This window comes from Nerophis ophidion, linkage group LG27 (genome assembly GCF_033978795.1).
Source record: "Nerophis ophidion isolate RoL-2023_Sa linkage group LG27, RoL_Noph_v1.0, whole genome shotgun sequence".
Classification (NCBI taxonomy): Eukaryota; Metazoa; Chordata; class Actinopteri; order Syngnathiformes; family Syngnathidae; genus Nerophis; species Nerophis ophidion.
In genome coordinates, this window is record NC_084637.1 from 10,953,039 (window position 1) to 10,971,367 (window position 18,329).

The window sequence follows — 18,329 nt, forward strand, 5'->3', positions numbered from 1 at the left end:
GCGCTGTACGTGAATGCTTAAAGGCGAGCTTTGACGACGTTATGACGTCTTTGTTAAGTAAAGTGTTTGAAGTTAATTTTGCCATCCAAATTAAAAGAACCATTTTGTATTTTTTATAGAGGGCTGTAGGTAGTCTTGTTTGATTCAAGCAACTTTATTATTGAACTTTGATGGCTATATTAATTTTATATTAACATGTTGAGGTAAGAAATCTTTACCAAAGCCTGGGTCCCCCTGTGTGCTGGGGGCCCTGCAACATCCCCAGTTTGACGCCCCTCGTGGTTAGTGTTCCCTCTGATGGATATTTTGGTGTAGATATAGTATTATTATTGATAGATTAGACAGAGAGAAGCATGATTGGCTTTTCATGCGAAAATACTGAACTTTTTAAAATCTGTTCCTGGAATTCCTAGGGCTTTATTTCACTCCAATCCGACTTCCAAATCCCACCTTCCTGCAGCCCACTCTCTTCAAGACAGTTGACCAGTTTGGCGACTGCATGTATTTTTAGCACAGTAACAGATGGGGATATGGCAGACTGTCAGAGACCAGAATGTTCTTTATCTCAGCTGTCAGACAAAGATGGAGAACGTCCACTTTCTGCAAATTAGTGCTGCGGCTATGGTTTGTTTTAGTAATCTATCCATTACTTTGTTCAATTAATAGAGTAATCAGATAAATCGGACTTGATAGCCTCAATGCCTATCTTAGGGAGTTGAATTAAGCAGCGATTTTTCTGTTTGTCATAACCTTAACATTACTATTGCACAAATGTGCATTAATGAAAATGAAAACATAAACTGATGTTTGCCGCCACACATATCACATCACCCGCACACCTGTATGTGCCCTTTTGCAGCAACTGTGTGGAAACAATGTCCGCTAGAGATTATATCATCCGCATCCGCGTCACCAAAGTCGTCATCCACCCGCCGTCCACCCGAACCAACATGTTATCAGGAACGTACCCGCCCGCCAACCGCCCGCTGAAATACATCAGAGGTTGTCCGCCTTTACCACTCACAGAGCTATTTAAACCTGTTTCACAGAGTAATGATGACAATCGGAGCCGCTAACGTTCCCGCGACTATCCAATAGCGTTCATTCTGATTACAAGAATATGGGCGTGCTGTGAAGCCATTGCCTTAGACACCTTCAACAACGTGTACGAACCGATTGTTAGTCCGGCAACCTGTTACGTGTAGCTTCCGCAATTACACGTTCAAGATTGAAAGGCATACTGGGTGATACAGAGTACACTGACGGTTGTGATATAAACAACTTTAACACTTACTAATATGCGCCACGCTGTGAAGCCACACCCAACAAGATTTACAAACACATTTCGGGAGAACATCCTCACAGTAACACAACATAAACGCAACACAACAAATACCCATAATCCTTTGTATCCGTGAAAGTCCTGAATATATATTACACCCCCGCGCCCCGAAGCCTGCCCACCTTGCCAACGCACGAGGGGGGGTTGCTGCTAGCGGGGTTTATAAAATAGTCAGGAAGTTTCATGAATACAAAGGATTATGGGTATTTGTTGTGTTGCATTTATGTTGTGATACTGTGAGGATGTTCTCCCAAAATGTGTTTGCCGTTCTTAATTGGTGTGGCTTCACAGCGTGGTGCATAATACTAAAAGTGTTAAAATTGTTTATATCACAACCATTAGTGTACTCTGTGTCACCCAGTATGCCTTGCAGCCGTGTGCGTGTTGTCGCGGAAGCCACACACAACATGATGCTGGACTGAGAATCAGTTCGTACATGTTGTAGTAGGCGACAAAGTCAATGGCTTCATAGCACGCCCTACTACTTATTATCTGGGTGACTACCGGCAGTCATTCAGGAGATTAATATCGTCTCTTGTTGTCTTCTTCGCTTTGTGACACGGGTCTTAAATGGCTCTTTGAATGGCAAAGGATACCGATCACAGAACCATGTATATCAAATATTTCCGGATGGTTCAACCGCCACCCGCCCGAATCTAATTAAAATCTATTTTTTCGTCATGTCAACCGCCCGACCTGCGGTCTCAAACCGCTCATCTCTAATGTCCGCGTATTTAAAGTTCCGATCATTATAATTGTTAGCAATTTTTTTTAAGCTATTAATTGGAACAGAATATAAACAAAAGTTGTTTTTTTTCATAATCAAACACATTTGTTTTGATTGTAAATCCTAAATTGTATTGCAATCAATGAATACAAAACTAATCAAATTTTGATTGCGGCATGGTCAAAACCATTTTTCATTAAACTTGGACGGAACAAAAATCATACTATTATATGCACAAGTACAATTATATGGAGTGGATATCGAAAGAGTCAATAAAATTTAAGTTTTTGGGTTTACAATAGATATTTGTTTTCATTCATTTATTTTGAGCGCAAATAAAAACAAATATAGACTCTTCAATACAATATCATCAAAAAAAAAACTAGCAGTTTTAAAAATAAAATAAAATAAAAAAACATGGTGTGTGTCCTAAAAGAACCAAGAAAAAACAAAATCCTTTTAATTTTCTATCTTATCACTCAGAAATTATAAGGTTAATAATCTGATTCTTTATAAAACAATACAATACAAAATGACCTCATTAACAATATTTGGTATATAATTACAAGATATTTGTAATTATATAGATGATCAAATCAGCTGGAAATCACATATTAATCATGTACAATCCAAAGAGTCATCCATAAAAAAGTACCGTATTTCCTTTAATTGCCGCCGGGGCGCTAATTAATTTAAAACCTCTTCTCACTCCTGCGCTTACCAAAGGCATGCGGTAAAAGTAAACATGCGCTAATTATTTTAAAACCTCTTCTCACTCCGACACTTTGCAAAGGTATGCAGTAAAAATTTGAGTGTGATGTAAGCTTGGACCTTATATCCTATTGAATAGCTCTTAGTCTTCTTCCCTTTATGCGATTTCAAATTACCGGTATTGAAATCAGCCTCCTCCATTTTGAAAATGATGACAGGGTAATACAAAGCATGCGCTAATTATTTTGCGAAGCGAGTTTGACCCGGCAGTAATTCAAGACAGGCGCATACTATATGCCCTGCGGCAATTCAGGGAAATACGGTATATGATTCACAGAAAAAAGTATTTTTTTTAGAGCCAAAACTACTAAAATTCAAATATCTTGTAGAAATACAAACAAATTTAGATTTAAAGCAAAAAAAAAAAAAAAAATTCACTATCTGGAAATGTTAATTTACAGCAGTGGTTCTCAAACTTTTTTTTCCAATTACCACTATAATGACCAACATTAAAATACAGTCGCATAGTAGGCCTAAGTACTCATTAAAACAAGGCAGAGTTTTTTTTTTTACCAAGTATATTTCAAATATTTGGCCACTGTAAAATTAAACAGTTAAAATTTTAATGGACCTTCTTTTCCTTCACTGGTGCAATGGTGGACAGTCATGTTGGAAGAGGACAGGGCCCGCTCCAAACTGTTCCCACAAAGTTGGGAGCATGGAATTGTCCAAAATGTTTTGGTATCCTGGAGCATTACGTCTCGTCTCTTATTACTGTAACGTATTATTTTCGGGTCTCCCCATGTCTAGCATTAAACGATTACAGTTGGTACAAAATGCGGCTGCTAGACTTTTGACAAGAACAAGAAAGTTTGATCACATTACGCCTGTACTGGCTCACCTGCACTGGCTTCCTGTGCACTTAAGATGTGACTTTAAGGTTTTACTACTTACGTATAAAATACTACACGGTCTAGCTCCAGCCTATCTTGCCGATTGTATTGTACCATATGTCCCGGCAATAAATCTGCGTTCAAAGGACTCCGGCTTATTAGTGATTCCTAAAGCCCCCCCAAAAAGTCTGCGGGCTATAGAGCGTTTTCCGTTCGCGCTCCAGTACTCTGGAATGCCCTCCCGGTAACAATTCGAGATGCTACCTCAGTAGAAGCATTTAAGTCTCACCTTAAAACTCATTTGTATACTCTAGCCTTTAAATAGACCTCCTTTTTAGACCAGTTGATCTGCCGCTTCTTTTCTTTTTCTCCTCTGTCCCCCCCTCTCTTGTGGAGGGGGTCCGGTCCGATGACCATGGATGAAGTAATGGCTGTTCAGAGTTGGGACCCAGGATGGACCGCTCGCCTGTGTATCGGTTGGGGACATCTCTACGATGCTAATCCGACTCCGCTTGGGATGGTTTCCTATGGACGGGACTCTCGCTGCTGTCTTGGATCCGCTTTGAACTGAACTCTCGCGGCTGTGTTGGAGCCACTATGGATTGAACTTTCACAGTATCATGTTAGACCCGCTCGACATCCATTGCTTTCTATCCCCTAGAGGTGAGGGGGGGTTGCCCACATATGAGGTCCTCTCCAAGGTTCTCATAGTCATCATTGTCACTGGCGTGCCACTGGGTGTGAGTTTTCCTTGCCCTTATGTGGGTTCTTCCGAGGATGTCGTAGTCGTAGTGGTTTGTACAGTCCTTTGAGACATTGTGATTTAGGGCTATATAAATAAACATTGATTGATTGATTGATTCAAAGATTCTTTCACTGGAATTAAGGGGCCAAGCCCAACTCCTGAAAAACAACCCCACTCCATAATTCCTCTTCCACCAAAATTCTCACTCGACACTTTTGGCATTATAGTGTAAACATGATAATAGCTTCAATATAGAGAAAACTTGCTTTTCCGCTCTACTGGTACATTATTAGAGTATGAATCCACTCCATCACATTTTGACTTGTATGTTTCGAACCTTCACAAAACTGCTGGTGCTAAATTACCAAGACCTACAGTATTAAATGTTGGCCCCTTCAAAGGAAAACCGGAAGTGCCTTTGCTACCCATGCGGCAATTTATTCCTTACTTCCACAGTATAGCGCAAAATACACCTAGGAAGCAACTCTCAAAGACTTTAACACGTGTTTTTTTCTATAATTGCAAAGAGAGTCGGTCAATACGCTGCAGGCTCCAGCTCGGAGGCCAAATGGTCAGCCTTGTCTTTTTCTGATGAGACTCCTTTGGCAGCATGTCTGCTGTCCATGCTAATATCAGGGATGTTGCACTTGAGGGTGATGGACAATCAGTAGACTGCTAAAGACGGCCATGTTTCATTATTTAGGCCCACAAAACACAGCGAGATGAGGCCTGAGAGCCTGCAAATAACTGATTAATATTTTAGCCTGATGGTTTCCCCCACTGGCCCAGTAGGACACTCAGCTCAGTAATGAGTCTTTCAGCTTCTAATCAAGCCTGAAGGCCCTTTTCTGAATACTGTCACAGGTTCGGCCTCATTTCCATCCCCCAGCCCTCAAGGCAACGCCAAACCCTCCCCAGGTACACATGAAAGTCTATACACAGGACTGCAACCACCTTCCCCAACAGCCCACTCGATTGATATGGAAATGACAGGTGGGAGTGGGAAAACGAAATGTAAACACAAAACAAAAGGCTGACCATGGTTCTTGCAGGTCTGGCGTTGGTAAAATGTTCCCGCTTTGTTTGCACTTTTGAAAGACAAGGTTGCTTCTGCATTTGTGCACAAGGCTCCGAAAATTAATTAATGCATCTCTTTGAGGTCAAATCAACACGGCCATTAGAATATTGCTGTGTAATGATGTGTGTTGTTGTCACTGCAACTCGGCATGCGGCAAAACATGCAGGGGAAATACAAACCTCGTTTCTATATGAGTTGGGAAATTCTGTAGATGTAAATATAAATGGAATACAATGATTTGCAAATCCTTTTCAACCCATATTCAATTAAATGCACTACAAAGACAAGATATTTGATGTTCAAACTCATAAACTTTTTTTTTTTTATTCAAATAATTAACTTAGAATTTCATGGCTACAACACATTCCAAAGTAGTTGGGAAAGGGCATGTTCACCACTGTGTTACATCACCTTTTCTTTTAACACAGAGGAAACTAATTGTTGAAGCTTTGAAAGTGGAATTCATTCCCATTCTTGTTTCATGTAGAGCTTCAGTCGTTCTACAGTCCGGGATCTCCGCTGTCGTATTTTACCCTTCATAATGCGCCACACATTTTCGATGGGAGACAAGTCTGGACTGCATGTGGGCCAGGAAAGTACCCAAAGCTACACTGTTGGAACACATGCTGAATGTGGCTTGGCATTGTCTTGCTGAAATAAACAGGGGCGTCCATGAAAAAGACGGCGCTTAGATGGCAGCATATGTTCCAAAACCTGCATGTACCTTTCAGCATTAATGGTGCCTTCACAGATGTGTAAGTTACCCATGCCTTGGGCACTAATGCACCCCCATACCATCACAGATGCTGGCTTTTTGTCACGGTGATAAGGTCGCAGCTTGCTGCAGGGTCGTTTCCCAGGAAGGCAGACGGACAACTCGGGACATGGCTTTTAGGTAAAAACATGATTTAATTGTGACTAAAAAGGTACAAACAAAAAGCGCTCACTGTGGAGGCATAACTTGGCTAAAGAAACAAAACTAACACTTTAACATAAACTATGAACATAACGCAAACAAGACTTACTGTGACTACAAAAGAACAGCATGAACTTTGGCATGAAACAAGAACAGAGTATGGAACAAACACAATGACGCCAGAAGGACTGACTGGAAATGACAATCTTAAACACTGATGTGGTGATTGAAAACAGGTGCGTGAGTTGTGAGAATAGTCATGGTGACAAAACAGGGAGTGAAAAAAACAGGAACTCAAAGAGTCCAAAGGTCAACAGAACATAGCCAAACAAGACATGATCAAAAAGACATGACACATTGAACTTTGCGTCGATAACAGTCTGGATGGTTTGCTTCCGCTTTGGTCCGAATGACACGATGTCGAATATTTCCAAAAACAATTTGAAATGTGGACTCGTCAGACCACAGAACACTTTTCCACTTTGCATCAGTCCATCTTAGATGATCTCGGGCCCAGAGAAGCCGGCGACGTTTCTGGATGTTGTTGATAAATCGCTTTGCATAGTAGAGCTTTAACTTTCACTTACAAATGAAGCGACCAACTGTATTTAGTGACAATGGTTTTCTGATGTGTTCCTGAGCCCATGTGGTGATATCCTTAAAAGACTGATGTTGGTTTTTGATACAGTGCCATCTGAGGGATTGAAGGTCACAGTCATTCAATGTTGGTTTCCGGCCATGCCGCTTACGTGGAGTGATTTCTCCAGATTCTCTGAACCTTTTGATGATATTTTGGACCGTAGATGTTGAAATCCCTAAATTTCTTGCAATTGCACTTTGAGAAACGTTGTTCTTAAACTGTTTGACTATTTGCTCATGCAGTTGTGGACAAAGGGGTGTACCTCGCCCCATCATTTCTTGTGAAAGACTGAGCATTTTTTGGGAATCTGTTTTTACACCCAATCATGGCACCCACCTGTTCCCAATTAGCCTGCATACCTGTGGGATGTTCCAAATAAGTGTTTGATGAGAATTGCTGAACTTTATCAGTATTAATTGCCACCTTTCCCAACTTCTTTGTCACGTGTTGCTGGCATCAAATTCTAAAGTTAATGATTATTTGCAACAACAAAAAAATGTTTATCAGTTTGAACATCAAATATGTTGTCTTTGTAGCATATTCAACTGAATATGGGTTGAAAATGATTTGAAAATCATTGTATTCCTTTTATATTTACATCTAGCACAATTTCCCAACTCATATAGAAACAGGGTTTGTATATACAACTGTATGTATGTATATATATATATATAAAAAATTTAATTTTTTTTTCAAGTGTGTAAAATTGTGGCTTTAGTCACTTTAAAATATATATTTATATATTTATGTTTTTTTATTTGTTTATTAAGTGAGTAAAGCCACAGTTTTACTCACTTTAAAAAAAAAAAAAAAAGAAAAAAAAAAAAAATATATATATATATATATATATATATATATATATATATCCATTCATTTTCTACCGCTTTGTCCCTTTTGGGGTCACGGGGGGTGTTGGTGCCTATCTCAGCCGTATTTTGGGCGGAAGGCGGGGTACATCCTGGACAAGTCGCCACCTTGTCGCAGGGCCAACCCAGATAGACAGACAACATTCACACACTAGGGCCAATTTAGTGTTGCCAATCAACCTATCCCCAGGTGCATGTCTTTGGAGGTGGGAGAAAGCCGGATTAATATATATATATATATATATATATATATATATATATATATATATATATATATATATATATATATATATATATATATATATATATATATATATATATATATATATATATATATATATATATATATATATATATACACACATATGTATGTATATATATATATATATATATATATATATATATATATATACACACATATATATACATATGTGTGTGTGTGTATAAGAATGTAATAAAGCTTAACATTAAATGCTTCATGAAAAAAATAAAAACTCTAAAAATACTTGTCAGCACCACGGCGCTGAGACGTTTCTGCAAAGTGAGTTGAGTTTATTTGGAACATGCAAGCATACAACATAATACATCACAATTTCCAGTTTCTCTTTTCAACATGTTCGAAAAGGCGTAGGAAGAAGCAGAGCTTATTTAATCCTACCCCTTTTCTTTTAAATAACAGTTGCTAAAACTTTTGTTCACTTCCTTTTCTCAATGTCTTCACGATATACTCCTTAAGTAATCAAAGTAAAAATAAATAATTGTTGAAGTAAGTTTTATTCCATACGATGAGATAAGTAAGATTATTTTGGGAATGAATGTTTATCATGGTTCTTCTTATTTTGTACTTTGTAAACACTTTAAGTTTAAAGAGTTTCTTGAAGTGGATCATATTAGTACATTGTTTCATTGCTTTGCTTAATCCATTCCATCATTTAATTCCACATACAGATGTACTGAAGGTCTTAAAGTGTTGTACTTATTCCAACCACTTGGGGGTAGTAGAGTACTACAATGCTCCAATAGCTAAGAGAGGAAGACTATACAACAACACCAACATACTAACTGCATCCGTCGCGGTATGAATTTACATCAATTTCATAAAAAATCGAGAAATAACGTATATTCTTATTCCTTCATTTGAAATTGAGTTGTTATGCATCCGTTTATTGGGCCTAACTTGTTTGCTAGCTTGTTAGTTCGTGAGTGGGTGTGTTTACGTCGGTAGCCTTATCTTGACTAACTCCATCCATCCATTTGATACCGCTTGTCCCTTGTTAAGTTTATTTTTTTATTTTTTTTAACCCAGATTGCGAGACAAAATGGACACCCGAGCCTTGAGGAATCACTATCCTGACTACGATGGGAGGACGCAGTCGCTTTTTGACTCCCAAGGCAAGGTAAACCTTCCTCATCGGCGCCTTTGTGCGCCTCGATTTTGTTTCAACCTTTTCAATCTTTTGCAGCTGACATCGGAGTTTTCCCAGCAGCTGACGAGCAAGATCGAGGAGCTGCTAGCCGTCATGGAGAGCGGCTTGAAGTCAGCTGACCCGAGAAACTGCACCAGTTACACTGGCTGGGCAGGTGAATGCACCTTTCAACACGTGGTAAAGTGACGTCATTAAGGTCTGAAATTGGACAAGCATGAAAATGCAGTGTTGGCGTTAACGCGCTTTTTTGTGTCTACAAGCGGTAGGAAATGGATGAATGGCTGGATCAAATTTCCATTCATCCATCCATTTTTTTACCGCTTGTCTCTTTCGGGGTTGCTGCTGCCTATTTCAGCAGCATTTCGGGCGGAAGGCAGGGTACACTCTGGACTAGAGCTGGGCGATAATGGCCTTTTTTTTAATATCTCGATATTTTAGGCCATGTCGCGATAGACTATATATATATCTCGATATTTTTGCCTTAGCCTTGAATTAACACGATGCATATAATCACAACAGAATGATGCTTCTATGTGTCTACATTAAAACATTCTTGTTCATACTGCATTAATATTTGTTGAAGAGGTTCATTTAGCCTACTGACGTGTATTTATAATCGGTTGATTTATACAGGCTTACTATCAATCAATCAATCAATGTTTATTTATATAGCCCTAAATCACAAATGTCTCAAAGGACTGTACAAACCATTCCGACTACGACATCCTCGGAAGAACCCACATAAGGGCAAGGAAAACTCACACCCAGTGGCACGCCAGTGACAATGATGACTATGAGAAACCTTGGAGAGGACCTCAAATGAGGGCAACGCCCCCCCCCCCCCCCTCTAGGGGACCGAAAGCAATGGATGTCGAGCTGGTCCAGCATGATACTGTGAAAGTTCAATCCATAGTGGCTCACACACAGCCGCAAGAGTTCAGTTCAAAGCGGATCCAAGACAGCAGCGAGAGTCCCGTCCACAGGAAATCATCCCAAGCGGAGGCGGATCAGCAGCGGAGAGATGTCCCCAACCGATACACAGGCGAGCGGTCCATCCTGGGTCCCGACGAGCGGTCCATCCTGGGTCTCGACTCTGGACAGCCTGTACTTCATCCATGGTCATCGGACCGGACCCCCTCCACAAGGGAGGGGGGGACATAGGAGAAAAAGAAAAGAAGCGGCAGATCAACTGGTCTAAATAGGAGGTATATTTAAAGGCTAGAGTATACAAATGACTTTTAAGGTGAGACTTAAATGCTTCTACTGAGGTAGCATCTCGAATTGTTACCGGGAGGGCATTCCAGAGTACTGGAGCCTGTATAAATCAACCATTTATAAATGCATTAATATATGCTCGTTTTAAACTTTCTTGCAGAGAAGAAAATCACGACTAAGTCAATCTAGCAAAACTGTATTTATTAAACAGTTATTAAACATTCATTTAATTTCCAAAACAAAGTGCAAGATTGTCAGACACATTTTAAAACAAGTTATTAGTGCACTTTTGTGCATGATGTCACTAAGATGACATATCAAAACAACACTAAAGTGCACTTTTTTTACAGAATGCTACTCCAATAGTTTAAAAATAAAGAGCACTTTTTTTGCATGATTTTGAGGGCGTGTAGCACTGAATGGAGATGTTGACATGCAGAGTAAGCGCTCCTCATTCTCTAGCAGGTGACTTTTCAAATGATGCTACACATTAGCAGTAACGCTACTTTTTGTAATAACGCTTTAGCACCACACTTGACAAATTACGGTTGTCTGTTCGGCATATTCCCACTTGAAGCCAAACCACCGCCAGACGATGGACCCCCTTTTTTTCTTGGGAATTAATTCTGACTTCATTTGTTACCAGACTCGCACCTTCTTTCTCTCTTATTACCACTCGCATGGCTCCGCTAGCATCACAGCTAATGTTACACATGCTGCTACCTCTCTGCTCCGCGAGGGCGTATACGTATGTGACGTGTGACGTAACAGTATGTGAGGTATGACGTGACAGTATGTGACGTACGAAAGAAGGTGTGCTTGAGAAGGAAAGACAACAGAGTGGGAAGAGCCTGTAGTGTAATGCCAGAAGCTAAAAGCAACTGTGTGAGAACGTATACTCCAATATCACGATACAGTAATTTTCTATATGCACAGAGACAAACCCGCGATATATCGAGTATATCGATATATAGCCCAGCCTTACCCTGGACAAGTCGCCACCTCATCGCAGGACAAATACAGATAGACAGACAACATTCACCCTGACATTCGCACACTAGAGCCAATTTAGTGTTGCCAATCAACCTATCCCCAGGTGCATGTCTTTGGAGGTGGGAGGGAACCCACGCAGTCACGGGGAAAACATGCAAACTCCACACTAAAAGACCCCGGGGATGGAACCCATGACCTTCGTATTGTGAGGCAGACTCACTAACTCCTCTTCCACCCTGCTGCCGTCCCGGTTTATTGCGTTTTTATTGGTCGTAAATTTTGATTCACCGAAAGTTTTAGCAATCACAAATACTGCCTCAGTTTTGCACTTGTACAACTTTACCGCGAGGAGCTGTCAAAACAAAGACTTGATGGTAAACACTAAGGTGAGTGTAACTTCATCCTGTGCCATGACTCCAGTAAATTAGTTCTTTTAGTTTTTGTGAGTCGATGGAAACTTCACTTTTATCTCCCGCTGAAGATACATTGTTCGAGGATGGAGACAGGGTAGCTGTTAGCTTCAAGATAACCAGCACATGACCAGACTCCTCCACCCCAAAAAAATACTTTGCAGGTCAACAAACGGGAAAATATGTACCTTTTGAAGTGTTAATGCGCGAGGAGAGTTCACAAAAGGAGTCTCTTGGAGAAGTTGCTGACAAGTTTGCAAGTGTCTCTTGCAATGCCAGGCTCTGCTTTTTATCGATAGACTTATCAGATTAAATGGGTGTCAGAGGTGTCAAAAGTGTGGCTCGGATGCCATTGGCTTCCCGCAGCTAATGTTTTAAAGGCCCACAGCACATTCTAAAATTACTATTAAAATAAACAAAAAACAAAGTGGAATAAAAAAGCTTAGGGGTGAAATGTATTTTAGAAAAAGTTGCAAAGTTGACTAATAACACAAAGCTGTTTTTTTCTGTTAAACTGTCATTGCTCCAAACATAATATTGAATCAAAATCAATGTTTTTATGAATTATTGACCTATCCAAGGCTCCGATTACTTCCAATTAAATATTCCACTTTGAAAAATATTTTTTTGTGGAAGATTTTGCATATTTTGTGTTTGCCATAAAAAAACAACATCCATCCATCCATCCATTTTCTACCGCTTATTCCCTTTCGGGGTCGCGGGGGGCGCTGGCGCCTATCTCAGCTACAATCGGGCGGAAGGCGGGGTACACCCTGGACAAGTCGCCACCTCATCGCAGGGCCAACACAGATAGACAGACAACATTCACACTCACATTCACACACTAGGGACAATTTTAGTGTTGCCAATCAACCTATCCCCAGGTGCATGTTTTTGGAAGTGGGAGGAAGCCGGAGTACCCGGAGGGAACCCACGCAGTCACGGGGAGAACATGCAAACTCCACACAGGAAGATCCTGAGCCTGGATTTGAACCCAGGACTGCAGGACCTTCGTATTGTGAGGCAAACACACTAACCCCTCTGCCACCGTGAAGCCCAAAAAACAACAACATAGTTTTATTTGACAAAGGGCAAAAAACAAACAAACAAAAAAAAATTAGAATTGACGGATAGATTTGAAGTTGATGTAGACTCTAGATATTTTAGTGTTAAATAAATAATGTATGTATGCCCTCTATAATCATTTCATGGCCAAAAAAAAACATTTTACACTTTTATACTGAAATAAATACAGCTACAACTTATTAATACAAACAAAGAAAAAACTACCAGCTGCGGTAAAGTTCAGATCCATGAAGGAAAGAAAAAAGTGAATGATTGTTTGTAACTGAATACATTTACATATGTATCAAAATGTGTTTTTCTTTGTATTATTCTTTTTTGTAAATTAAGTAATGTTTATGACAACCTTTCTCTAAAAAAACAATACAGAATGTGAGATCTAACAGGATAATGCATACATTTATCATTTGTTTTCAAAACCGTTACAAAAAAGTGGGACCCCAAATATGTATTGTGGGACCCCATTTTGATGACTTGATGGGGTGCCTGGGACCCCATTTTGAAAATTCCTAGCGCCAACACTGAAAATGTATACATTCGATGAGGCTGGATGTGTCAATTTGGGGGTTCTTTCTTTCCAGGTATCGCACTGCTCTACCTGCACCTCCACCGAGTTTTCAAGCAGGACACGTTCCTCCAGAAGGCTGTAGAACACGTCAGCCGCAGTCTGAAGTGCCTGACCCGCCGTGATGTCACCTTCCTTTGTGGTGACGCAGGGCCGCTGGCTGTCGCCGCCGTGGTCTACCACAGACTCCACAGGGCAGCAGAGGCCGACGAGTGCATCACCCGGTCAGTCCCACTGTTTTATCACTGCAACAATATTTTCAAGTCATACTCACATTGATTTAAGAACACATTTGTTATGGTTGGTAATATGACGCCTCAGATTTGCAGCAGAGACAAGATTTAAAAATGTAAATATAAAAAAAAGTGCAATATTATCTCATTTTCTTAAACCTTATTTAACAACAAAATATAACGTTTTTTACTTAGGGATGTTGGTTGCATTTCATGCAGCAGTAGATGCACGAACATGCGCCTTTTTAACACTATTGAGGGAAAAAAAGCAGTTATGATGTCAGTTTTGCTCCGTGTAATTGTGTAAGCAGATTTTAGAGGCAATCTCGACGTCTGATACATCACTATATTGATCAACAGATGTGTTAAAATTAGTATCGGCCAATACTGATCACATGTATAAGCTGTTAATTTTAATCACAATTATAATCAGAAAAAAAATAAAAGACGTCAGTGTAGCAATATCAACATAATAATTTCCTCAAATTTGTAAACAATAACAAAAAACAAAACAATTATTTTGTAAAAATATATTAGTCTAATCCCTCAAGTTTTGATTGTACACATTACACTGGTACTACAATTGGTATGGACACAACAGATAAATGGATTGAACCTGCCTCCCCTTAAGCACCAACAGAGCATTTTTATATTATCCTCCCTTTGATTGATTGAGTGATTGCAACGTTTATTAGTAGATTGCACAGTTCAGTACATATTCCGTACAATGGACCACTAAATGGTAACACCCAAATAAGTTTTTCAACTGGTTTAAGTCAGGGTCCACGTTAATCAATTCATAGACTTGTATTAATAATCTACTGGTTAATTTCCTGTTGATAATTTGCTTACTTTCAACGTATTTCTTATGTTCTTTAAAGCTATCTTAATGATTAGCATTTCTTCTTGTCTGCTCTTACTTGCTATTACTCAGTGTGTAACATGTTGCCTCGTCTTGCAGTCTTCCAGCGACAGTGATGCATGTAAGAAATGTAGTTTATTTCCCGCAAAAGTGGTAAAGATGATTAATTTAGGGGAACAGCACCACACTGTGTAAATCTGTCACCCGGGGGACAAAAATGTATCTAAGTGTAAACCAGAGGGGTTCATTTTTTTGTAGTCATCATTATATTATTATTACTATATATTAGTATTATATTATTTTTACTATTTATTATTTATCAATATTACTATTTATTATTATTATTTCATTGAAGCATCAGTTTACAAACTTAATTGGTTCTTGAAAATGGTTCATAAATCAAAACCATTGGATACTGAAGTAGAGTTCCCCATTAGAAAAAATATGCCCACAAACATGTTTTGTTATGCTTATCAATTATTTATATATGTATATATATATATATATATATATATATATATATATATATATATATATATATATTTATATTATATGTATATATAATTTTTATTTATAGGCAAAATGCAAATATTCCACATTCACATTTATTATTATTTCACTCTTTTTTTTGGTTTAGATACCTGACTTTTTATTTTACAGCAAGTCTGTGTATATTTGTTCCTTTTAAAAGTAAAAAAAATAAAAAGTTTACAAATTAAGAAATAAACAAATAAAACACTACACACCGTTTTACTAATAACTCAAATGTTGCTCTTGTTATTTAGTAAACCCATCATGTTTCTTCATCATTTCTTTAGAGGAGTGTCAGTCCTGTATTGATGGACGCGTCGTGCATTATTTGCAGACTGCTGCAGCATCACCAGACAGTTGTGAAGGGTTCGGGAGGGCTGCCTGACGAGCTACTCTACGGTCGAGTTGGTTACCTTTACTCTCTAATCTTCATCAACCAGCAGCTTGGCACCAACAGAATCCCGTTGCAGCACATCCAGCAGGTGAACCATTACTTTCATCCACCTTGGAAGGCTCCTCATACAGTATTTTTCGAGTAGCAGCTACCTTTCGCTGTCTCTTTCCTCAGATCAGTGAGGCCATCTTGGCTTCAGGTGAGCACCAGAGCAGGAAGCTTCGTGTCCACAATCAGAGTCCCCTCATGTATGAGTGGTACCAGGAGCAATATGTCGGTGCAGCCCACGGACTGGCTGGGATCTACTACTTCTTAATGCAGGTGAAGGAGCCATCATTCTGCCGTTAGCAGAGCAACATGTTGAGCAAGAACCTCGCTGTGCTTACTGTGTCAGCCAGGGTTCGTTGCGGCTGAGGAGAACATTCACAGACTGGTCAAACCCAGCGTCGACTATGTCCGCCGTCTTAAGTTCCCCTCTGGAAACTACCCTCCCTGCATCGGGGATGATCGCGACCTGCTGGTGCACTGGTGCCACGGATCCCCGGGCGTCATTTATATGCTTCTGCAGGCACACAGTGTAAATGCTGGAATCTAACTATCTCTATGCAAAATGCACACGCAATATCACTTGTGTTCGGAAGCTATTTTGTGGTCGCCTTTGGTCAATTATCGTCAGAGGTGGGTAGTAACGCACTACATTTACTCCGTTACATCTACTTGAGTAACTTTTGGGATAAATTGTACTTCTAAGAGTAGTTTTAATGCAACATACTTTTACTTGAGTATATTTATAGAGAACAAACGCTACTTTTACTCCGCTCCATTTAAGTTAAAGTTAAAGTACCAATGATTGTCACACACATACTAGGTGTGGTGAAATTTGTCCTCTGCATTTGACCCATCCCCTTGATCACCCCCTGGAAAGTGAGGGGATCAGTGGGCAGCAGTGGTGCCGCGCCCGGGAATCATTAATGGTGATTTATCGACATTCAGCTCGCTACTCGCTACTGATTTTCATCGATCTGTTAATGCGCGCTTTGTTTTGGTTCAGACCTTCAAAGTAGGATCTATGAAATGCCTGCGTTTCACCAATCAAATGCAGTCACTGGTGACGTTTGACTCCGTTTCACCAATCAAACAGAGTCAGGCGGTCACATGATTAACTGCACTTTTTTTTTTTATAAACCTTTATTTATAAATTTCAACATTTACAAACAGTTGAAAATAATAATCAAAGTACAGTATGTACAAAAATAGTACAAAACAGGATAAAAACCGTACAAAACAGCGCCAGGGGGTTGTAAATTCAAAGTAACTAAAATAGAATGCAAAAAATATATATATATATATATATATCAAATAAACTAAGTGCAAAGCCATAGGCTCACTCAATCTCAGTAAATAACTTAAATTTGGAACACAGCATCATCGTTTTCACAATTTTTGGGTTGTTAGAGGTAGAGTGTTTTAATGTAGAGTTCTAAATCTTTTTTAAAGGCACAAAAAACGGGTCGGGTACATTTATGAATATAATACTTAGCCAATAGTATAATGAGGTTGCAAAGGTAAAATTCATTTTCAATATTTTTTCAATACAGTGTAAAACCAAATATACATTATTTAATATATATTATTGTTTTAGTTGCTTAAGAGATATTCCTGGCTCTGAATTTGTTCATTGCTATTTTTATGTTTTTGTCCATTGCTTGTTGCCGTCATCATTAAACGAACAGGTTACTCATTAGTTACTCAGTACTTGAGTAGTTTTTTCACAACATACTTTTTACTTTTACTCAAGTAAATATTTGGGTGACTACTCCTTACTTTTACTTGAGTATTAAAATCTCTAAGGTAACAGTACTCTTACTTGAGTACAATTTCTGGCTACCTTACTCACCTCTGATTATCGTCCCATGTTCCAGGTGTTTGGGGATTCTCATTATCTGGAGGATGCTCTGCAGTGTGGCGAGGTTGTGTGGCGGTGGGGCTTGCTGAAGAAAGGCTACGGGCTGTGTCATGGCGCAGCGGGCAATGCTTACACATTCTTGGCTCTCTACCGTCAAACACAGGACCCCAAGCACCTTTACAGAGCCTGCATGGTTAGTGCACCTAAAAAGCACAGTAGAGCCGCAATGCAGATTGACATACTTGCCAACCTTGAGACCTCCGTTTTCGGGGGGCGTGGTCGGAGGGGCGGGGGACGTGGTTAAGAGGGGAGGAGTATATTTACAGCTGTTGTGTGTGCAGTTGTGCACTGCACTGTCTAAAAGCCATACGTTATTGTCACATGAATGATTGATTGAAACTTTTATTTGTAGATTGCACAGTTCAGTACATATTCTGTACAATTGACCACTAAATGGTATCACCCGAATAAGTTTTTCAATTTGTTTAAGTCGGGGTCCACGTTAATACATTCATTGTACAAATATATACTATCAACATAATACCGTCATCACACAAGTTAATCATCATAGTATATACATTGAATTATTTACATTATTTCCAATCCGGGGGGTGGGATGAGGAGCTTTGGTTGATATCAGTACTTCAGTCATCAACAATTACATCAACAGAGAAATGGACATTGAAACAGTGTAGGTCTTACTTAGTAGGATATGTACAGCGAGCAGAGAACATAGTGAGTTCAGATAGCATAAGAACAAGTACTGTATATACATTAGAAACAGATTTGATT

At 39.4% G+C, this 18,329-nt stretch overlaps 1 protein-coding gene across 6 annotated transcripts in view; it reads left to right on the forward strand.

Annotated features, from left to right (window-relative positions):
* lancl1 (LanC antibiotic synthetase component C-like 1 (bacterial)) overlaps positions 1–18,329 on the forward strand; it is a 62,242-nt gene that overhangs the window by 36,638 nt on the left and 7,275 nt on the right. For 2 of the 6 annotated variants that reach the window (XM_061889557.1, XM_061889558.1), the window contains exons 2-8: positions 9,225–9,315; positions 9,382–9,499; positions 13,628–13,835; positions 15,572–15,719; positions 15,806–15,952; positions 16,026–16,208; positions 17,554–17,730. In XM_061889557.1, the coding sequence (XP_061745541.1) occupies positions 9,238–9,315; positions 9,382–9,499; positions 13,628–13,835; positions 15,572–15,719; positions 15,806–15,952; positions 16,026–16,208; positions 17,554–17,730 (1,059 nt within the window). In that variant the 5' untranslated portion in view covers positions 9,225–9,237. Of the gene's footprint in view, positions 1–6,299; positions 6,392–8,874; positions 8,995–9,224; positions 9,316–9,381; positions 9,523–13,627; positions 13,836–15,571; positions 15,720–15,805; positions 15,953–16,025; positions 16,209–17,553; positions 17,731–18,329 lie in introns of those variants that run through there. The other 4 variants (XM_061889559.1, XM_061889555.1, XM_061889556.1 and 1 more) reach the window with 4 other exon arrangements.